This window comes from Panthera leo, chromosome A1 (genome assembly GCF_018350215.1).
Source record: "Panthera leo isolate Ple1 chromosome A1, P.leo_Ple1_pat1.1, whole genome shotgun sequence".
Lineage (NCBI taxonomy): Eukaryota > Metazoa > Chordata > Mammalia > Carnivora > Felidae > Panthera > Panthera leo.
The window spans coordinates 105,405,230-105,429,966 of NC_056679.1; the positions used below are offsets into that span (position 1 = coordinate 105,405,230).

General features: G+C 38.9%; 1 protein-coding gene across 1 annotated transcript in view; it reads left to right on the top strand.

The window, feature by feature from the left end:
- The window catches only part of CCDC192 (coiled-coil domain containing 192), a 213,125-nt gene that overhangs the window by 164,400 nt on the left and 23,988 nt on the right, over nucleotides 1-24,737 (top strand). Inside the window, exon 7 of the mRNA XM_042934254.1 lies at nucleotides 1,274-1,345. Within this exon, the coding sequence (XP_042790188.1) occupies nucleotides 1,274-1,345 (72 nt within the window). The remainder of the gene's footprint in view (nucleotides 1-1,273; nucleotides 1,346-24,737) is intronic.

The following is a 24,737-nucleotide window of genomic DNA, read 5'->3' on the forward strand; positions in this document are numbered from 1 at the left end:
TTCCATTGTATGTATCTGACACATATTTTATCTAAAATTTATTTAATCTTTGATATTTTTAATGTTTATTTTTATTTTTATTTTTGAGAGAGAAAGAGAGAGAGGATGAGCAAGGGAGGGGAAGAGGGAGAGGGAGACATAGAATCTGAAGCAGGTTCCAGGCTCTGAGCTATTAGCACAGAGCCTGACCTGGGGCTCAAACTCACAAACCGTGAGATCGTGACCTGAGCCAAAGTTGGACGCTTAACCAACTGAGCCACCCAGGCGCCCCATTTAATCTTTATTTTGGAAAGAGCATTAGTGAGACGTATGTTGAACTGGATGTAGGGATGGAGATGAAGGTAAAAAGGGTGATTCCTAGGATTCTAGCTTGTGAAATTAAGTTGTAGGAGACTAATTTATGGAAATGGAAAACACTTGAAAAAGACGTTCCTTAATCCCAAACTGAATTCATAACCTACCTGATGGAGGAGGATTCCAGAAGGATGAGGTCTCCATTGAGTCTGAAATGCTAAATGTGAACTAACCACGTAGAGAGCAATGCATGGGAAGAGGTTGGATACAGAAGAAAATTCAAAGAAAGGATCAAATGGTAAAATTCATGATGTTTTTTGCTTTATTTCTTTTACCAGGAACATCCTTCCCTAATTCCTCATGTCCCTGTCTAAAATTGTCCTGATCTTCAAGTCTCAGGTGAAATGCCAACTCTTCAAAGCTCCTTAGGCACTTACTTATGTTCTTTTAATAGCACTTACCCTCCTTTGGCTTATATAACAGTTTTTGCCCATTTTTTACCTATTTACCATAAGCCCTTTGAAGGCATGTATTACATCTTTAGTATATTTGTATCCTCCCACCATACCCAGTATTGTCACCCTGCATAAAGAAGATGGTCAACACGTGTTGGTTTTAGCAGAATACCATTGTTAAGAATAGGAATAAAAAAGGTTATGCCAATCACCAAGCCTAAAACAAGGCAAGAGGCTATAAAGGATGGGTTCCAAAAATTATTATTTGAAGATTTTAAAATTTTTATTTTAGAGACAGAGTGTGTGTGAGCAGGGTAGGGGGCAGAGAGGGAGTGAGAGAATCCCAAGAAGGCTCCATGTTCACTGCAGAGCCCAATGCAGGGCTAGATCTCATGACCCTGGGATCAGGACCTGAGCCAAAATCAAGAATCAGATGCTCAACTGACTGAAACACCCAGGCACCCCAATTTGAAGTTTTTGAGTTCTTTATATCAGAATTAAATAATTATCTGATGTTATTACAGTTTTGGAGCAGTGGAGACAGCCCCCAAGTGACAGAGTAAACATCATAGGAACTTATTACATCAAAAGAAAAGGTAAACAATACTGAAATAATTAAGGGGTTGTTTTTTTTTCTTATGTCCATTGTTTAGTTTTGTGACCATGTAAATATAATCATCACAAAGAACAATTCCTGAAATGAAACTAGCAGTAAAGAAAATTATTGATGTAGTCATTTCTAACTTTTATCAAAATTGGTTTAGTATCTAAGCTGCTTACATTAGTTGAAGATGCAGCTTAGATTTCCAAATGCCTTAAAATAATCTATGGGAACTTAAAATATGTTCCTATTATAATGAGAAGTACTTCCAAGTGTGTATGTAGATTTCAGTTATGTCTGTGATATATAGAGAATTTAATCTTCATTAATCTAACAGTTCACTTGACAACTAGCAGTGGTCCTCTGACATCATTTGTGTCCAGTTTTATGAAGATGTGGCATTGTCTTACATGATGTTCTAAAGAGAACCTAGGTAATTATGGATTTTGTTTAAAAAAATTAGAAATCTTTATTAGAGTTGGTCAAATGGGCACATAAACATTAAAAAAAATAAAAAACAAACTCAAGTGTCTAGTTAAATATAAACCCATGGCTCAGGGTTAGGAAAAGAAACAGTAGAGAGTAGGTCGATGTGAAAATAAACCAACAGAGAAAATAATGCTCTCCATTGTTCAGAGTGACAAAGAATTGGCAGACATCCAAATGCCACAGGAGACAAGATTAATACTAAGTACATCTGTCAACATCCTGTTTGAAAATCTTAGCCAGGATCAGAGGTATCTGAAAACATCCAAAGGGGGTTTCGCCTAAGAATGAGTCATACTCTCTGCAGCAGAAAGCCCTAAAACATCAGTATAGGATGTTAGAAGTCAAACAGAAGGTAGTGATCATCTTGTCCAACTCCCATGTTTTACCAATGAGAAAAATGGGGCCGAGAAAACCCTTTCCATTCTGTAGCACTGGGAGACACCAGCAAGTAATGGACAAAATACGGACTTTGGAGCCATACAGAATTAGATTTGGATCCTGGCTTAGTGACTCAGACAAGTCACTTACTTTCTTTGGGCCTTACTATCTCTGAGCCCCATTTTCCTCAACTATAATATGGGAATAACTATTTTGGAAGGTGGTGATGAATTTAGAAATAAAATTCATAAAATATCTGGTAGAGAGAGAACCAACAAATGCTAAATCTTACTATCCCCCATGCTAGGAGTACTGGATCACCTCAATCTAAGTATATGTTCAATATACCTTCAGAGATGCCCAGTCAGGTTTCCTCCCCCCAGTAAAGAATAGTGGTGAGAATGATACCATTCATTCACTTGGGCGTTTAATAATCTGGAAATATTTAATGAGTCAGTTTTGTATAAAATGCCAAATGGAACTTACAAATTTTTCCAGTTCTTCAACATAGCAAAGTATAGTTGAATACAAGGAGCAGAAATCTAATAACTTGGTGAAAACATTCTAAATACTACTGAAGGAATCTTTCTGAACTTAATCTTTCATACTTAAATATGCGTGGGGATGGAGTGTCAATGTTGCATATATGGATGTCAAACTAGGTTTTGTAAGTACACGATGACCTTTTTTTAAAATTTTTTTTAACATTTATTCATTTTTGAGAGACAGAGAGACACAGAGAGAATGGGGAAGGGGCAAAGAGAGGGAGGCACAGAATCTGAAGCAGGCTCCAGGCTCTTTGCTGTCAGCACAGAGCCCGACATGGAGCTCAACCCCACAAACTGTGAGATCATGACCTGAGCCGAAGTCAAAAGCTCAACTGACTGAGCCACTCAGGGCCCCACATGGCCTTTTTTTAAATTCAACAAGACTCTAAAAAAATCTTTTTATCCTTATTTTTGAGAGAGAGAGTGAGTACAGCAGGGAATGAACAGAGAGAGAGGGAGGGAGACACAAAATCCAAAGTAGTCTCCAGGCTCTGAGCCAGCAGCATGGAGCCCTATGCGGGGCTTGAACTTGCAAACTGGAAGATCATGACCTGAGCCACAGTCAGTTGCTTAACCTACTGAGCCACCCAGGTGCCCCAAATTCAACAAGATTTTAATTCGACAACATTTAAGATAGAAAAACAAAATCTAAAACTTCAAAGATTGAGTGAATTTATAGGGAGGTAAAGGAAGATTCCTGAAGACTTTATGATTTGCCAGAGTGAGACACAGCTGAAACATTGATCTTTAGCTATCTCCATTGTAAGTGTACATAACATGGAAATATAGGCCCAACCACTGACACAAAAGACTTAATCAATCACAGCCAACCTGGTTGCTGAGACCTTTTAGTCCTAATTCTAATTTACCTGTACAGACAGAGTCATTAGCCATGACATGTTAAGTGAGGAGGGACAATTTATGTTTCTACAGCCAGGCTTATGCCATGTTGAATGCACTCTTAGGATCATCCCTTTAAAAATGAATATGAATCTGGGGCACCTGGGTGGCCCCATCAGTTAAGCATCCAACTCTTGATTTCAGCTCAGGCCATCATCTTGCAGTTTGCGGGTTCTAGCCCCATTTCAGTTTCTGCACTTACAGTGCAGAGCCTGCTTGGGATCCTCTCTCTTCCTCTCTCTCTGCCCCTCCACAACTCATGCTCACTCGCTCTCTCAAAAAACTAATTAGTTAAAAAAATAAAAATAAAATAAAATGTTAAAAAAATGAATAGGAATCTGAATAGGAATCTTTTTTGCTGAGACAGGATTAAGTCTTTAAGGAAATACCCTGTTACTGGTTTCTCCTAGTTACCATTTAGGTTGTGTCCATGTATGTGCCTAGAGTTGCCAATATGATAACTTAGATCTAGGGAGAGGTGAGAAAGGTATGAGATGCCAAGGATTTTATAACTAGAAAGGATGTTAAGGCCTATGGACTAAATCAAGGGAACCAACGTGCTCTATTTATCCCTTAAAGTATGGGCCTATGCTATATGTTAGATATTTTGTGTTAGTTTCAGCCATTTCACAATCAGGATATTTCACATTATAAACGGGACTTCCGGCTTCTCTGGAAAAGTTGGACACTGTGGCAATCCTGGGTCTCATTTCTTGCCTGCCAACCTTTGGTGAGAATTGGACAGTGGTGGCCCACTTCAATGCAATGAGTTTTCCCCAGTGTCCCCATCTCCACTTCTCCTCAGGGGCTTCACCAGGCCAGTTCCACCTGCTGACTTTACCTTCACAGCTCCTGATAAAGTCCAAACCATATCTGAGAGATGAGAAAAACCAAAGCCCAGAGAGATCAAAAGACTGATGCGAGCTCCAGAACCCAGATCTTCTATTTTCCCCTTTTAGAAAGTCTTTCATGACTATTAGTGTGTTGGCTACTTCCTAAGAGATCATATAAAATACTATCCAGAGCAGTAACCCTAAGAAACACCTCGGTAAAAAGTAATGGCACCAGAGAAAAAATACTATTGATTATCAGATGCAATTTAGCTTAATCTTAGGTTACAAATATATTCTTAGAAGGAGTCCTAATTATTATCAGGCAGTTGGCTCCTATAATTTTTTTTTTAATCTCTAAACTGGCTTTATTTGGATGTCAAATGTCACCATACATTAGGAGTCACATGGAGAATTACTGGAATGTTAATTCCTAGGCCCTTTTTCAAGGAGGCCCTGACTTAGCGTGTCTATGGTGTAATGTAGGAATTTGCATTTTTGATGACTATCACAGGTAATTTATTATACTTACTCATCAGAGTAAGAGGTCACTTTCACATATTCAGTTCTGGTCTCAAGCTCCAGACCATAATCACGTGCCTCTGTCCCCTTCACTCAGAGAAAAGAAGTTTACTGTGGTCCCTACATTCTTTTCCTTATTTTTTCTGTGTTCTCTGCCTGGTGGTTTATAAAAGAAAAACCCAAAGAAGATATGACTGACAGAGTATGAGGGATCTGAATATAATTGCCTAAATGTAATTGCTCAATTGGAATGTTTTTTTCCATGGTGACTAGGTTAATAATTACAGTATCTCCCACCCACTCTACTGACTCGGCTCCTCTTTCTAAAGAATGCTTCCTTTGAATTGAAAAAATACAACTCGAGTTGAAAAAAAAAAATTCCTTTCTGAACCAAGTGGACCATGAGGTTTTGAAACTATGCTTTGAAACTTCATGTCAACTTGTTTTGTGCTTCTTCCCTAAAATTTGTGTCCTTTAAAGGGTTCATACTTTGTCTCCTACACCTCTTAAATAGATTTTAAAAAAAAACATTAGAGAGGGAGGGAGGCAAACCATAAGAGACTCTTAAAAACTGAGAAAAAACAGGGTTGATGGGGGTGGAAGGGAGGGGAAAGTGGGTGATGGGCATTGAGGAGGGCACCTGTTGGGAAGAGCACTGGGTGTTGTATGGAAACCAAACTGACAATAAATTTCATATTAAAAAAAATGGGAACAATAAAAAATAAATTAATAAATAGAAAATAGTTTTTATAAATAGTTTTAATATAACCACACAAGCAAAATACAAACTGCTATACAGCACTTCTGTCGCATGTAACCACCATTTGATTCCACCTAGCTGCACGAGATTTCATATGCTATATTATAGCAGAATCCACTTAAGCTTATCTTATTTGAAGCAGTTTTAAAGAGAAAAATTCTATATTCAGTCCAAAAAAAAGTAAAGAACGAAAAAGAAAATAAAAAAATTAGTTTCTTGGAAGAGGTTGCCAAAAAGGGATATAGTATCCGTCGCCAATTAATCCACACTGAAATTCCACAGAAGGAACACCACATTAAAGCAGATAAGGAGAAGAAGAAAAATTTCATCGAAGCTGAATTCCCAGTAGGGTAGTTCTGAGTGTAAATTCGGGTTCTCAGGTTCTAAATGCTAACAACAGAGCAATTCTTGATGTAAAAGCAGGCATATCTAATCAGGCCACCCTTCTAAGGAGAGGAAGGCTTTGGAGGATTTTTTAATATCGTTTAATGGAAACCAAACTTATGCCTGCATGGAATTATAGAGTATTAAGAAAAGGTCATATGTAATGTTTTCTTTTCTCAGTTTTCATCCTAGGAGTTGACTTTAGAGAATTTTCTCATTCCCATGTTACCTTTCAAACTTTTGCATTAGAATAGATGTTTTACTTTAGGAAAGCCCTTTAAGAAATTCTTTGAGAATATGAAAATACTTGAGTCTTTCAACTTCTAATGTGTTTTACTTCAAATGTAACTTTTATAATACTAAAATATAGGGGAGTGCCTGGGTGGCTCAGTCAGTTCAGCCTCCTACTAGCTTTTGGCTCAGGTCATGGTCCCAGGGTCTTGGGATCAAGCTCTGAGTCAGGGTCTGTGCTGACAACGCACAGCCTGCTTAGGTTTCTCTCTCTCCACCCCACCCCTGCTTGCCCACTTCCATTCTCTCTCTCTCAAAATAAACAAACTTAAAATAATACTAAAACAGGTTAATGTGCTTCAGAATTCATTACCTGACATGATTCTATCCAGTAATTTAGCCCTTCCTAATGTCAAAGGAGAAGTTTCAGGTACTGGGTAGTATGTAATACTTTTGTAAAAAGGTTAAAAAAATTGGGGCACCCGGGTGGTTCAGTCAGTTAAGTGTGCTCTGGGCTGATAGCTCGGGCCTGGAGCCTGCTTCGGATTCTGTATCTTCCTTTCTCTTGGCCCCTTCCCCACTTACACTCTGTCTCTGTGTCTCAAAAATGAATAAATGTTTAAAAAAACCCACAAAAACAGACACATAGACCAATGGAAAGAATAGAGACTCCAGAATTGGGCCCACAAATGTATGGCCAACTAATCTTTGACAAAGCAGGAAAGAACATCCAATGGAAAAAAGACAGTGTCTTTAACAAATGGTGCTGGGCGAACTGGACAGCAACATGCAGAAGAATGAAACTAGACCACTTTCTCAAACCACTCACAAAAATAAACTCAAAATGGATGAAGGACCTGAATGTGAGACAGGAAACCATCAAAACCCTAGAGGAGAAAGCAGGAAAAGACCTCTCTGACCTCAGCCACAGCAATTTCTTACTCAACACATTTCCAAGGCAAGGGAATTAAAAGCAAAAATGAACTATTGGGACCTCATGAAGATAAAAAGCTTCTGCACAGCAAAGGAAACAATCAACAAAACTAAAAGGCAACCAACAGAATGGGAAAAGATATTTGCAAATGACATATCCGGCAAAGCGCTAGTATCCAAAATCTATAAAGAGCTCACCAAACTCCACACCCAAAAAACAAATAATCCAGTGAAGAATGGGCAGAAGACATGAATAGACACTTCTCTAAAGAAGGCATCCAGATGGCCAATGGGCACATGAAAAGATGTTCAATGTCACTCCTCATCAGGGAAATACAAATCAAAACCACACTCAGATATCACCTCACACCAGTCAGGGTCGCCAAAATGAACAAATCAGGAGACTATAGATGCTGGCGAGGATGTGGAGAAACGGGAACCCTCTTGCTCTGTTGATGGGAATGCAGACTGGTGCAGCCACTCTGGAAAACAGTGTGGAGGTTCCTCAAAAAATTAAACATAGATCTACCCTATGACCCAGCAATAGCACTGCTAGGAATTTACCCAAGGGATACAGGAGTACTGATGCATAGGGGCACTTGTACCCTAATGTTTATAGCAGCACTTTCAACAATAGCCAAATTAAGGAAAGAGCCTAAATGTCCATCAACTGACGAATGGGTAAAGAAGATGTGGTTTATATATACAATGGAATACTACTTGGCAATGAGAAAGAATGAAATCTGGCCATTTGTAGCAATGTGGATGGAACTGGAGAGTATTATGCTAAGTGAAATAAGTCATACAGAGAAAGACAGATAACCATATGTTTTCACTCCTATGTGGATCCTGAGAAACTCAACAGAAGACCAGCGGGGAGGAGAAGGGGGGGAAAAAAGTTACAGAGAGGGAAGGAGGCAAACCATAAGAGACTCTTTAAAACTGAGAATAAACTGAGGGTTGATGGGGGGTGGGAGGGTGGGGAATGTGGGTGATTGGCATTTAGGAGGGCACCTGTTGGGATGAACACTGGGTGTTGTATGGTAACCAATTTGACAATAAGTTTCTTATTAAAAAAAATAAAAATAAATTAAAAAATAAAAAATAATAATTTCAGTTTTATCATTAACATAGGAGCTTAGCAATCAGATAGCTTTAAAACATGCTAGCAAATATTTTACTGGCCTGAAAGAATCCTAATATGGTCCAAAATATTAGTTAATAGAGAAGGAGAGGTGGGTTAGTTCCTAGAATCAGAGTTCCCTATATAATAGAGGGCTTACTTATAGGTGCAGAAATTTAAGAAAAGAAAAAAAAATATGCTCTACTTTAGGCAGCAATAAGTAATCCTGTTTTGAATGATGAAGTGGGGGAAGAATGGACAGGTAGAATAGACAGGAAGGAGATGGACATTAACACAGCACAGCAAGCATGAGAGGTTAGACCCATGAAATACCCAGGATACAGAAGGACCAGACTTATAGGGGAGCCCCCTTCCCAGAGCTTCATCCTCAGCATTGTCCTACCAGCTGACTGGGGAGGGCAAGGAGGGAGAACGATGGAGGTCATTGTGGCTTAAAAGATTCCAGGGTAAGTCTATAGCAATTCAGTACTTAGATCAGAATTATGGTTTCTAAACAAGACTTGGGGTTCTCGGGCACATGGGTCATATTTACGGAGGACAGACTCGCTCTGTGAGTAGGGGTCCCTGACCTCAGTTGTGCCTTCTCGGTGGTGCCTGCTCTGGATTCCAGGGAAGTGATAACATCCAGAGAGTGGGTTTCATAGAGTCAGCTAGCTTTTTAGGAAGAAAGCAAAACTTTTATGAATGAGTCATGAGTCATAGACGTGTTTTGAAATTTAGTTCCAAATGTTACAGAATGCTGGTGATTTTAAACACCGGAGTAAAAGAATTATGTCTTTATTTTTCTGTTCTGCATTTTTTAGAGGATGGAGGTACGGTAGGGGAGAATTCTTTCCATTAAAACAAATGAAATGCTTTCAGACAGAGGTTAAAAGAGGACTAACAAGCAACCGTTCTAAATAGACATTTGCCTGAGGAGAAAAGATGTACAAGACAAGCAGTGGGAAGATTAAGATACCTTCAGAAACAGAAACACAGGCCCTGCTCTGAGGCTGCTGACTGAGCCCCCATCACCTCACACAATGTTTGTAGAAAAGGAAATGTTTGGAGAGAGTATCTGGAACAAAAAAGGGCTGGCTTAGTCATAAAGCTCCAATGTCAACGAGCATAAGGCCTGCTTCTGAACTTACAAGGCATATACACAGCTTCTCAAATGCCATCCATAAATATGAAAGGTTGCCTTACACACCCTCCCACAGAAAGAAAGAAAGAAAGAAAGAAAGAAAGAAAGAAAGAAAGAAAGAGAAAAGAAAAAGGATCAATGAGAAAAAAGGGACTTCACCTATTATCCATTCAAGGCCAATCACCTAGCAGAGAATTTGCAGATTCAAGTGTCACTTGTGGGCTTCTGATAACCCAGCTTGAAGACTCAGCTCTGATCGTGATCTTGCAGGAGCAGACTCACTATTTGCAGTGGTTTCAAAATTATATTAAGTTCTCAAAATAACCTGCATGTTTATCTTTGAATATTTACCCAAATCCCATGGGTGTGTGTGCATCGCAAAGGGATGGCAATGGGCATAACAAGGGGGCATGGGCTCTAAATTCTGGATGAGATAGCAGGTCTCCTTAGTGGTTACCCTTAAGTTCATGTTTCCACTTATGATCAGTAGTGGCTTAAGATCCCCGGAGAAAACTGTCCATCCAGATCCAATAAGCACCTGCATTCACAGGTGTTTAGTATGATGTGAAATTTTACCTGTTATTTGCCAGAGACATTTTTTTTAAATTTTTTTTTAACATTTATTTATTTTTGAGACAGAGAGAGACAGAGCATGAACGGGGGAGGGTCAGAGAGAGAGGGAGACACAGAATCTGAAACGGGCTCCAGGCTCTGAGCAGTCAGCACAGAGCCTGACGCGGGGCTCAAACTCACTGACCGCGAGTGCCAGAGACATTTTAACATTCGCCTGGAATATCTAATTCTCAGGAGATGAATAGAAAATGAAAAACAGGGATCTGAATCCCAGATTCAGATTCACAAAATATGTGTGCTCATCTTAGTATTTTGGTTGTGCCTCAGGTTCCTCATTGCTCTAAAACTGCAATAGTGTTGTAAGAGTTTGTTGGGAAAAAAAAAAAAAAACATATGGAAACTTCCACACCACTTCCTTTTCATGGAAGTGTCTCTTTCTCCTAGAGATGCTACATCTATACAGTGGTGTGGTTTATTTCAACTCATCCCAAATTCAGTGGTACAGGTCAAGTGGAATTATGTTTATTCTACTAGCTACAAAAGAGGCACTTAAGCCAGTACAGTTTCAAGGGGAGGAAAGTGAGATTCTACTTGAGGGGGGTAGCCAGCTTATGTTTTTTTTTCTTTTAATGTTTATTTATTTTTGAGACAGAGAGAGACAGAGCATGAGTAGGGTAGGGGCAGAGAGAGAAGGAGACACAGAATCTGAAAAAGGCTCCAGGCTCTGAGCTGTCAGCACAGAGACCGATGCAGGGCTTGAACCCACGAACTGTGAGATCATGACCTGAGCCAAAGTTGGATGCTTAACCGACTGAGCCACCCAGGCACCCCAGTCAGCTTATGTTTCAGAAGAGCATGTGGGATGGGACATATTGATGTGGTCATCTTTGGCAAATATGGTCAGTGGTACATGACTTGTTGCATAACCAAAGTGTGAAGGTCAAAAGCTGAGTATAGTCTGTTGGCATTTTCTTTTTAACAAATTCCAATTTCTCCTCAGGAAGATAAATACTTAGAGTGAATGAGTACAAGGATTTTGGATTCAGGAAGACAAAAGAGAAAAGCACATTAAATATTGTAAAACATTCTCAAAAATGGACCTATGACTCAAACTGATACGGATTCTGAGCCATGACTTCATGGACATAATTCCTTGGCTTCCTACAGACTTAGGTATCAAATACGAGAGATAGAACATTTCCTTTTATTTAATTAGGTTTTCTTTCAAATTACTTTTTATTAAAGCAGTACTATATAAAAGCTGATATTGCTGTGTGGCTCAAGTCTTAACTAAACAATGGGTGTCTCTTCTGCATAACGACTGATTTGAGAAAAAACTTTAACTTCTGGGTTCAGAATAAAACTTTTTCCCAGACTACATATACTTTGGTTAAAAATATGTTTAAGTCTATATAGGTTATTTTTTTAAGCAGAAATATAAATAGTCCAAACAATGAGACACGATTATCATCAATTTTATTTCACACAGTAAAAAACAAAATCTACTTGAAGCAAACAAAACAGAAAATAAGTTCCGTGCTTTCATGAAGCTTATGTAGTGAAACTCATTCCGTGTTGTTTCACTAAAATATTCCTCAAGAAATTAAACTGTTTTGTTAAATGACAACATTGATAGGTAAAGGCATGAAAAATCGTTCCATTCCAAATGGCAAAATCAACCATTCCAAAAACTGAAATGGCATGAATAATCATCCATGATTTGTCATTCTTCTGGTTAGACCTAGGCCAAATAAAGAGTGCTTAGGAGGTTGTTGCCAGATTGATGTCTCATTTGCATTTTTATTAATGATTTGTAAAAGTTTTTGCTGATGAAAAAAGTATGTGTGAGGTGCTGCATATCTTGTAAAACTATATTGACATCCCTACTGAATTTGATTAGAAAAGTAAACAAATATAAACAGTCTGAAAATTAACAGAGAAATCATAATCATTAGTTGAGATATGAAAGGCAAACACGATTAAAAATAAAGCCAAAAATAATGAAAACTTCTGTTCATTCAGTCTGTATCTTTTAAGACTGCCTTTCAAAGAATGATTCTGGAATCACCTTCATCAAAATTACTTTGGATATGAGAGACACAAATGTGGAATCCTGACTTATCCCAGACCAGAAAGAATAAAAGAAGAGAAGGAGGGTGTTTGTACACCAGTTTTAAAGAAAGTCTAAGGCAAGAAGAGGCTGGCATCCAAGAATCTTCCTCCATACTCTAAATCAGGCCCTCCTCACCTTCTATGTATCCCCACCACACACAATTTTGATGGCTCATCTCAAACTCCACCACCCTGAAGCTATTCCAACATTCCAATCCTATTTTAACTTGGTCCCTCATTGACCTATAGTCCTGACCCTATGCTTCCTCTTTAGCCTTTGATTATGCTGGATTCTCTATCATTCCATAATTGTCATATCTGTAAGCTTTGTGCCAACTCCCCAGTGCCCAAAGTAAGCAGTCAATCTTTAGGACTAGTTGGTCAACCACACACAGTCAGAGCAGCGATGAGCAACCTTGTTTTCTAAACATGGAAATGTGTCAAGTGGAATGAGGTACAAATGAGAGTATCAGGGCAAGCAGGATGAAATCTGCTTCATGGAATTCCTTCAAGGTGTTCTGTATAAAGATTCTTGGAGCACATTCCTGCACCAAAGCCATAGATTTAAATGCACTGTCCCAACCAGCACCATCTCTAGCCTTAGACCAGCAAAAATTAAGAAAATTCAGTTTTTCCTGACCTCCCTGCCTACACACATCTTACTCAGGTAGTTGGAGGCCCGGAGCTGCACCAAAAGTAGACAATGGTCTTAAATGGTTTAGGCAAGGTGGCCAAGGAGCTGGCAGATAGCTTACTCCTTAACTACGTGAAGATTAGTATAGGGGAGGAAAAGCTATATCTCAACCCTCTTAGGTTTTGTAACTGGAGGGTGTAAATTTAACTGAAACAAGATAAGTGCACCTGGGTGGCTCAGTCAGTTAACCGTCAGATTTCGGCTCAGGTTATCATCTCGACTCCGTGAGTTTGAGCCCCACATCAGGCTCTGTGCTGACAGCTCAGAGCCTGGAGCCTGCTTCAGATTCTGTGTCTCCCTCTCTCTTCCCCTCCCCCATTTGTGCGTTTGTCTTTCTCAAAAATAAGTAAGTGTTAAAAAATATTAAAAAATAAACTGATTAGTTTCTCAGTAATAACTGAAAGACAGATTAATAGGGGAAAGCATACAAATGTATTTTATGTTAATGTTTTTACGTGATATGGGGCTTCATAGGAAAGAAGTGAAAACCTCAAAGTGGTTAGTCCTGAGAGCTTTGGTATCATCTTAACAAAGGTTGATACACTGGAGACGAAGAACAATGGGTTTGGGCCTTTAGAAGCAGTGAATTGTGGGAAGGTAAATATATATGGGAAACTAATGAAGGATTAGGGTCATGTAGTGAGTTTTTTTTGTACAGATTCAGCTTAGCATCAACTCCCTCCCCAGTGATAAGGCTGGTACAAGGAAGGGACCTTTCTCATGGGATATTTATACTCTGCTCTTAGTGAGAAAGAGGGAGAGGACAAAGCCCTTCCTCCATCTGCTGTTTCTCAACTTCCTTCAGTTCCAAATAACCAACATGCCAAAGCAGTGTTCACTAGCTACCAGTTAAAACCTGAAAACTCCTGTTCATTCGTTCAGTCTGTATCATTTAAGAGTGTCTTTCAAAGAATGATTCTGGGATCGTGTTCATCAAAGTAACTTTGGATATGAGAGACACAAATGTGGAATCCTGGGCCTATCCCAGACCAGTTAAATTAGAATATCTGGTGTGGGCCTGGAATCCACCTGTTCAACAAGCTTCCGAGCAATTCTCAGATTTTGTGTTTTTTCATGCACGAGGCTGCTTTCATGCACAGCAAGGCATGGCTGGATAGCCCCCTTTCTTTGGGTCTGTGTTCCAGAGTTCACTACAATCCTCACTGGCCCCTTTGACTCACTCACATTTATCTGACTGGTCCATATAGGAGTTTGTATTTTCAACCCATGGTTGAAAGCCTTCCTGGTTGTGTGATGAGAGGTACGTGATCAGCAGCCTCTGATAAATCAGACTTGCTAGAGATGTTTCCGGAAACCTCTTCTGTCCAATTTACTTCAGTTCAGGAAAAAAAAAAAACCTAGAAACGTAGTGACTCTAATATGACAGATGGCTACATTTAGCCTCTTGGGACTTGGGGAAAGCTTATAACCCTTCTCTCTACACCAAACTGCTGTCAGGAAGCTGTCTAAGAAGTGATTCCCAGAGCCTTATCCTTTGATGGCTGGAACAAGGGGATCAATATAAACTATCTTTATGTCACTTCTACAACTGCTGCTGAGAGAGAAGTCATTAGGGAATATCAGAGGTGACCTTAGGATTCTTTCCCAAGACCATGCTAATTCTGACCCTTGGGAAACAGAGGTCAGGAGAAAATGTCATAGGAGTAAGAGAAAGGCAACACTGCTTGAAAATTAATGATAGTCCACTTAAAATCAATTACCCATTAAACTTTTACCTATATCCACACAATCAGAGTGTATTTAGATAAGCATTCTACAGATAAGCTGCTTATTCTTACCTCTACCAAAAATACAGTACCTAATGACTATTTCATTAATAATATTAACTAAATTTTTAAGATAAAAATAACCCATCTTATTGTCCCAAATTATTTGTTCATAATACCTTTCTAAGTAAATACACTTATATACAGATATAGTTTTATAATCAAAATACTCTATTTTGTATTCTGCTATTAAGATCTTTTTTTAAGCTCTTAATGTTTATTTTTTTGAGTGAGAGACAAAGAGAGAGATTAAGCGAGCTCAAGGGGGGGTGGGTGGCTCAGAGAGAAGAGGGAGACACAGAATCCAAAGCAGGCTCCAGGTTCCAAGCTCCAAGCTGTCAGCATAGAGCCTGACGTGCAGCTCGAACCCACAAACTGTGAGATCATGACCTGAGCCGAAGTTGGACACTTAACTTACTGAGCCACCCAGGTGCCCGTTTAATAAAATCTTTCCAACTTTAGTACTATGGGGATCCCAAATATGGTGAATAAAATGTACATACAAGAGCATAATCGTTGAGGAATATAAATCTTTATTTTAACAATAACTTAAAAACCTAGTAACAGCAGGAAGCTATGACAGTTTTTTTCCATTATTGAAGCTGCATCCTGACAGGGACAACATACTCACTAAGGAAAAAAAAAAACAACAACAACAAAAAGCAAAACAAAACAAAAAAAAACCTTTCTGCCATCATTCAGTTTATTAAATGCTTTTCAAATGACTTTCATAAGCATTGCTTACTTGATGATTCCCCCATTTTCACATACCTCTATATGCCTTTGTGGAACACAGATCATACGTGGCAGTAAAAGCCAACTGATGTATCTATTGTTGGACTGGTTGTCTACGGAACATTCAACACCCGGCATGACTATTAAGTGAGAAGTAAATACCCACAAAGACTGCTGCTTGTCAGAACTATTAGCAATATTGGGTTTATGTGGCATTGCAGAGAGAATTATAAATGGTAACACTAGTTATTCTGGGCAGGCAGAGGCTATGAAGTACCCCAGTCCTTCAGGGCTTATTTTAAGGGGGTGAGTCAATGGGGACCTGATGGGCTCAGTCAGAAGAGCAGGGAACTCTTGATCTCAGGGTCATGAGTTCAAGCATAGATTTTTGTAATAAAAATCTCAAGCGTGGCTAGATCGAGATGTTTGGATAATGTCAATGGGATTCAGGATTCTGTCTCTGTCTTCCAACCCTACTTTCCTCTACAGTGGGTTCGTTCCCCACTTGCTGGATTGAGGGGGACACCAGGAGGTCCATACTTGAAACATCTATGTTCGGCAACCCCAGTCGGACAAGAATTCCTTTTTCAGAGCTGTCTCACCTAAGTCCTGCAATTCACTCTCTGGAGGGAATTTTTTTGGATAAACAGTTATGATTGGATAATGCAAATTTTTAGATGGGTACGCTTGGTTTATGTGGGCATCAGTGGACCCTTCAGCAAGGTCAGCTGCACCCAAGTTATATAGCCTGAGAGCAGAGAAGGGGAAATTACCCGAACAAAGTTGAAATGGTTTTCCTAATAGTAGCACTAACAGGAACAGACAAACACACAATAGCTAGACAGTGCAAGCAGACATGATAAAAACTTGGTCTCAAGTCCTGATTTACAGGACCATATTTAAACCGATGGTTGTTAAAAAGAAATAAAATCCAGAGGAATGGAAACTTCTATTGAAAACTGTTTTGTTCTAAGATGGCAACCAGTTATTAACATTAAATTCAAATGAGTGAATTTCATCATGACAAAAAGTGGCCGGAACAGATAATGAATCATCCCCACCACCTGCCAATTGTATTCTAATCCTAAACGCTGGATCTTGTCAATATGTTACTTTGCATGGCAAAGGGAATTTTGCAGATGTGATTAATATTAAGGAGTTTGAGATGAGGCGATTATACTAGATTATCCAGGTGGGCCATACGGACATGACTCCTTAAAAACACAGAACCGTGCCTGGCTGTGGTCAGAGAAAAATGTCATCATGAAGGGTCAGAGAGATGTAACATTACTGAGGATGAAAACAGAGAATAGCAATCAGGAGCCAAGGCATGTGGACAGCCCCTGGAAAATGGAAAAGGCAAGAAACTGATAATCTTCTATAGCTTCCAGAAGGAACATAGCCCTAACATCACCATGATTTGAGCTCAGTGAAACCTCTATTAGTCTTCTGACCTCTGAACTGTTAAGACAGCAATTTTGTGTTGTTTGAGCTGCTGTATGTGACAATTTGTTAGGCAGGAACAGAAAACTAATACGGCAATTATTTTGGCACTCTGACATATCCTGTGGCCTAAATTCTCAGGACGTGGTCAGTTCACACCACTTGGAATAGCTCAGAATGAAGACCTCATTTTAGCAGAGACATTTAATGCTCGCTGAATGCACATGTGTCACCAAACTTTTCCAGGCTCTGTGCAGTCAGAGAGAGTCATATGATTTTGAGTTTAAGTAACATATTCCACATCTTAGGCTGAGACAACGAAATGCCCCTGCTCTTCCCCTGCCCAGCTCTTTAGTTCTCTTCCCCAGGCAAATTGGAAGGCTCTTGTTTAAACGGTGGTGCCCCAAGACACAAACATATGCCCAGATACCTGAGATTTTGCTAAAAAGGAGCTGCCTGGAGAACCACTAGACTTGCAAAAGATTTTGCACGACTGAAAAATAAAGTTCTGTATTTTAAATTATCGGCATTTCCAGGTTTGTTTGTTTCTGCAGACTTATCAAGACTATCTTGACTGGTATAGTTACTTGGAATAATGCTATTTCAGGAAACAGAGGATCCAACCTATCAAGTTTATTATGGAAACTACTTTCTAATTCCCTCTCTCTTATTAACCTATTAAGCTGTATCATTTATGTTTCAATTTCTCTGTACATACAATTAGGAGATATATAATTTTATATAGCATGTGGGAAAATATTCCTCTTATTTGTGTTGTTTTCATCATACAATAATGTATTTTAATTTAGAAAATAAAAAGAAGTTTTGTATTTTTTTAAGTGAGAAATAATATTCTCATTTTCCTGTTATTGACTGGTAATGATAATGGAGATTCTATGCTTTCACGGTAAGTTTATACGATGAAGATTTGTATTTGTATGACGAAAATTGCTTTTGTTCTACCAAAATTTTACATTTAGGACATTTGCCAAGGGGCACCTGGGTGGTTCAGTCAGTTGAACATCTAACTCTTGATTTTGACTTGGGTCGTGGGATCGAACTTGGCATTGGAGAGCTCTGAGCATGGAACCTGCTTAAGATTCTTTCTCTCTCTCTCTCTCTCTCTCTCTCTCACTCTCACTTTCTCCCTCCCTTCCCCTGACCTTTCCCCCCTCTCAAGCACTCTCTCTCTCTCTCAAATAAAATTAAATAACGTTTTAAAAATTTAAAAAAAGACATTTACAAAGATATTAATGAATTTCAAGAAAACTGCACACTTAATGGCCATTGAAAGGTCTTAACTGACAAGAAAAAGTAAACTCTCAATCTGAAATGCTTTCCTAAGAGAACCAGAATGGTTAAAAAAAAAAAAAAAAAAAAAGTAAACCCAAAATATAGTCAAGTTTAAATAGAGTAATGACTTAATATTTTCCATTTAATCATCCAGGGTGATAATAACAGCTTAAGAAGAGCTAGAGAAAGATTGCCCAATTCCTCTCCTTCAGTGGATGGAAGACAAAATTAAGGACTATTGGGTAATATATGCCAGCAACCAACAGGAACAGAGATTATACCTGAGGGCAAATCTAAGGGCAGTCAGAAAGTAGTTATGTTGTTAAGAGTAAGCAAAAGTCGTATCTTTTTAATTGTGGTAAGATATACGCAATATACAATTCACCATTTTAACCATTTTCATGTGTGTAATTTGGTAGCATCACAATACATTCGCATTGTGGTATGACATCATTCCCACCATCCAGCTCCAGAAGTTTTCCCTCATCCCAGACTGAGACTCTGTGCCCACTAACTGCTCACTCCTCTCCCCCAGCCCTCGGTAACCACTATTCCATTTTCTGTCTGTATAAATTTGACTATTTTAGGTACTTCCTGTAAACGGAATCATTCACTATTAGTCCTCTTGTGACTGACTTGTTTCTCTAAGCACAGTGTCTTCAAGACTCACCCATGTTGGAGCAGGTGTCAAAATTTCCTTCCTCTTTAAGGCTGAGTAATATTCTATCGTATGCATCTACCATATTTGTTTAGCCATTCATCAGTCAGTGAACATTGGAGTTGTTTCCATGTTTTGGCTGTTATGAATAACACTGCTCATGACTACTTGTGTACAAATATCTGTTGGAATTTCTCCCTCAATTTGGGGTTGGGGGTAAGTATCTAAAATCACAATTGCTGGATCATATGGTAATTTTCTTTTTTGCCTGTTGAGGAATTGCCATACTGTTTTCTGCAGATGTTGTGCCATCTTGCACCCCCACCAACCATGTGCAAGTGTTCAATTTCTCCATATCCTTGCCAACATTTGGTATTTTCTGGTATTTTGGGGGGTGTTTTTTTCTTTCTTTCATAACAGCCATCCTTATGGGTATGAAATGTTATCTCATTGTGGTTTTGGAAAAAATGACATCTTTTTACCATTGAGAAATCCTACCACTGGCTGTGTGTGTGTGTGTTCCATTTTTTTTCTGAAATTAAAAATGTCTGACTTGCTGCTTACAAGAGGAATCCTACCAATGAACGATATTGAACTAATGTACAAGTTAGCATTTTAATCTTTTTAAAACGAGACAAATAAATAATTCATTTATATAGGGGCAACATTCGTTTTCAAATATTCTCTTTTAGAACAAATTGTTTCATCTAACCTAAAACCTTAGATTTAGATTATGAATTTATCTAAAGTAATTTACATTGAAAACATTTTTTGAACTATTTCTTGTTTTTACTTTATTTTTAAAAATTTTTTTTTAACGTTTATTTATTTTTGAGACAGAGAGAGACAGAGCATGAACAGGGGAGGGGCAGAGAGAGAGGGAGACACAGAGTCTGAAACAGGCTCCAGGCTCTGGGCTGTCAGCACAGAGCCCGACACGGGGCTCGAACCCACGGACCATGAGATCATGACCTGAGCCGAAGTCAGACACTTAACCGACCAGGCCACCCAGGTGCCCCTTGTTTTTACTTTAAATTGGCTCTCTATTAATTAGCTATCTCAAATAAATATTTAACCTCAATTTTACTTCAAGAGATTTTGAATTTCCATTAAATCTATTACTAGTGGTAAAACATGAAAAAACTAAGTCACCAAAATCTTTGGTATTGTGGTGACTCTTCTCTAAATAGCATGGCCAAGGAAACCTATAATAATCCTTATCCTTTTTTGTTTAACCAGTTGAGTTAATATGAAGTTAGAATCTAGATATTTGATTCATAGTCCACAGCGCTTCTAGACATAATAGCAACAGTGTATAAACTCTGCAGTGGGGCGCCTGGGTGGCTCAGTTTGGTTATGCTTCCGATTTCAGCTCAGGTCATGATCTCGCGGTTCATGAGTTTGAGTCCTGTGTCGAGCTGTGTTGAGGGCTCAGAGACTGGAGCCTGCTTCGGATTCTGTGCCTCCCTCTCTCTCTGCCCCTCCCCTGCTCACACTTTGTCTGTCTCTCTCAAAAATAAATAATAATAAACATTAAAAAAAAATTTTGAACTCTGCAGACAAGGCAATCAAATTGTAATAACTAGGAAGTATATTTGGGAGGGAATATAGGTGCTTCTTGTCTACTCAGCATTGGTGTTTTGTAAGAATATACTCACAATTCAGGGTGGCTTAATGCCATCATTTTGCTCTTCTGAAGAAGAGACATGCCATCTGATGCCTCGTCTTACACACACACTGACTATACACATCTCACTGCTTGTTCATCCCTAGAACAGCAAACTTTATGGTTCTTTCTCAGGAAAGATGATTTTAAAGAGGGAAATACTTAAAACATACTAATACTCTAAGCCCAACCATTTCCCCTGGTGATGTAATTTGAGAACTCTTTGATTTGGGCCAGGTCAGGTTTTCCCTTAGAAACTTAAAGGTCTAAGGCTTTCTATTAAGTACTAAATGAAATAAAGTTTACAAGAAGAGGTTTTCTAAACTCAATTTTTACAGAAGTATAAAGGAGAATTATTCCTAAAACATTATCAGTCATTCTTGTCTCATCTTTCATTTCACTTTCCCAAAACAAAATAAAAACTTCAAGTAGATCACAAATAAGTTTTAACATCACTACACCCTGATAAAATTTAAGTACATTAGTGCTATCATATCACTTGCTCAAGGAAAACTTAGAAATATCACACTGGTTTCTGATTTGAATTTTTGTAGTACTAAAAAAGTGGCTTGAAATACCCTGATATAAGTGCTAGTTTTAGTAATTTACTTTTATTTCTCCTCGGATTTCCTTTTGCCATTAAGTGTAGACCTTGAGACTAAGATTTATTCCACAAAATAGGCAGTGGCAACTGTATAGTACAAAGAGTAATTGTTTAACTTTGGCTTTCAAACTGAGGTTAAAAAAAAAACTCTTTATTTCTGAGAGAGACACACACAGAACATGAGCAGAAAAGGGGCAAAGAGAGAGAGACACAGAATCAACATGAAGCAGACTCCAGGCTCTGAGCTGTCAGCACATGGCTCGAACTCACAAGCTGTGAGATCACTACCTGAGCCAAAGTCAGATGCTTAACCAACTGAGCCACCCAGGTGCTCCCAAACTGAGATTTTTGAAACCTCCTTAAGAAGATAGTAATTTTGAAAATCACGCTTTGAATACGAAGAGTAATTTTCTCAATCTCTCAAAATCCTATTTTTTCAAAGGTTGCAACCTCTAATATTCAATCGTTTTTTACCAATAAGAAAGGAAATCTATTATTTTTCATCCTAGAACATATATTAAGAACAGAAGCTTGGAGAACTGGCTCAAGATTGCACTGAAGAAAAGAAAAGGAGATTAGGTTATGTGGCATAAAAATAATTCTTACTTTACTGTCCTGACAAGGAAATGCCAAAGAGAGAAGAGAGAGAAGGATGTGTGCACAAAGACACAAGGCCAAACCCCTGGGAGAAAGCAATGGGCAGTAGTATAAACACCCCACTGAATTGTGGTGAATTCAATGCTATACTACATAGCCTGATGAGTCTGTCCTCCTAGGTATCCCTTACTGACCGGTCAGCATCTCTGATTCCCCGTATCTTAGATACTAGCCCAGGAAATACAGACATTCTCTTGTGCCCCATCTGGGGTGAGGAGGGAGGGACTAAAGAGCTGAAACTCCAAGAGGGCTAGGGTTGGGGCAAGGAGACTAGTTTGAGACCTAGAGAAGACACCAGGGTCCTCAATGACCAGTTCCACTGCGACATTTGAAAAGCAGCTGAAACCAGCTCAACAGAAAGCAATCAGCAAAGGATACAAGAAAGCATGGGGACAACAGTGACCTCACAGCAGGACAACATAAGTATCAGGCACCTTTTTGTCAAACCTCAGCAGTGTGGTGTTTACTATGGCAAAGTATGAGATAAAATGGCGAGAAGGCCCCAGAACTGACTTAAATGCTGTAGGGACAGACTGACGACAGTTTTCAACTACAGGGATGTAAAAACCCTGAGTGGGCAAGTTCAGGTTCATTATCTTCCCCTGGCTTCCAAGTGACAATGGGAGATCGATAAAAAAAACAAGAAATCAATTAAATTTTGAGGCATACCACACTAGACATGGATAAATATGTTCTTCAAGATGGGTTGCATATAAGAAACGTTTTTTTTTTTCCCTTTTGAACCTGTTTGCAACTTTTTGATTTTCTGCCTTCTTTGTAGTCTTCTGTGCCATTAGTATTCGATGGGCCCAATCTCAACAGCTGTACATGCTGTAAAGTTAAACAATTTGTCCATCATCATATGGCTGCTTAATGAAAGAACTGAATGCAGCACTTGTATTTTTCTGACACCAGAAGGTCCAAAGGTGCCTTCTCATAAAGAGAGGCTGTTTTGTTTTGTTTTTAAGTTTTAGTTATCAAGTGCAAAGATGATGATACACTGAATTTTATTGTACTAATGACAAATGGTTTCTTTTATTTTTATTTTTCTGGTCAAGAGAGAGAAATAGAAAAGCTCAAGCCTTGATAAAATGGCTTATAAATATTATTTCATTTCTTAGGGAAGACCATAATCTCAATTCATCTCTGAGATGTTTTTTATTAGCTCTCCTATTAAAGAACATCTGTACAAGGATCAAATTTCAGTATTTTCAAAACGTGCTCATTTTAATTTTGGCACAGTTTCCTTACTTCCGCTGGGTCTGCCAAGCCAAACACCTGTGTGAAAGAGACACGGCAAACAGATCACACAGAGGGAGTGACGCTAAGATGATGGAGAAAATCAGCGTGTGCTACAAAGACAAGGTGACCTTCCTGCGTCTCCAGAGCCCCAAGGTGATTTCAGGTCTGCACCTTCTCCCTGAAGCTAGAGGCTAGACCCCTTCTGTCCTGCTTGTCCATCTGCAAAATGACATATGCCTGTATGGCTTTCAAGGTGATGTGCAGTAAAATTCTCTGTTGATTTCTCTTTAAACTGGATCCTTATGTACTGGGTCCCTAGAAGCCTTTGGCAACCTCACATAACAGAAAATTCAAAAGCTCAGAAGACAAGAAGCGTGCCAGCATTTGATACCGGCTTCCTAAGTCATTACAAAGAAGTCATGTTTAAGTGAACCAATGCTGTACCTTTCTCAGATTTGCTGGTTAACGTATCCATCTTTATTAGCAAGGGAGTGGGGCAGAACGATGTAATATAAAAGGAACCTTCCATTTGTGCTTCTAAATGATTCTGTGTGTAATAGGGAAATCTAGACAACAGTAAACTCCCAGCATTGATCTAGTAATTGTTCAGAACCGAATAAATATACAGGAGTTTAAATAGTTGTATGTAACACAACTCCTCCTACCATTCCCATTGTTTCCCCATTGCGGTAAACATGGGATTTTCTGTTCTCATGCAGGAGCCATAAGAAAGGTAGTATCCAGTAGTAAACAGTGGACCACTGACTGTCCAGATCACATTATTTCACATGACCCCATATACAAGCTAACATCAGTGTTCTGCCAAAGTATAACCCATGGGGAATAGGCCTTTGAGGTTGTTTAAAAGTGGTAGGCTGTGAGAGAGAAGCCTATTTCCTTTCTTAGAGCCTAATTTAGCTGGAAAATGAAGATAGAATATGAGTTTCCTGTAGCTTCATGCATTGTGTAATTTTATTGGACATAAACAAACTTGCTCTGAATGGCTTATAGGAGCCAGCTGAGATATTTACTTTTATGCAAAATGTGACCTTCAAGCTATATATAGCACATCATCCAACAAGGACACAAAATAGTTCTGAACAATGCCCCTTTACAATTAGTCCCATCATCAAATCCGACAACGGAGATCGCTTTCTTAAATTTCACAAGGCATACGTTGAGCCCTACAATATTGTGAAGACATCAACCAACCTTTGTGAAACACGTGTGAGCCACTAAGTGTGCGAGCCCTGAAGACAGGAAGCCGGGTGACACTGTATCTCTATCCCCAAGGAGCTTACATGCCAGAGGAGAGGACACAGATGTAGATGTGCCAATACTAAAGATTGTCCACTGCATTCTGATGCCTGAAGAAAAACTGGACAATAAGCCTGCTGCTATTATTTAAACTTGGGAATTCTTCATGATTCCAGAGGTACTGTCACTTACTTGTAATTGAAATGGACGTTTCCTACTCCTTCTCCCATACACTGATCGTAGGAAGCTAAAAATGCACACATGTACGGTATTCCTCTCAGCCTAAGTTGGAATGCTCCATGATTTATATTTATGGACAGATATTCACATATAGAGAAATTTTGTCTTCTTGGACCACAGAGGGGATGACTACATAGGGTAAAACTGAGAAGGAGGGAGTGTATTAATACCACAATTCCCTATT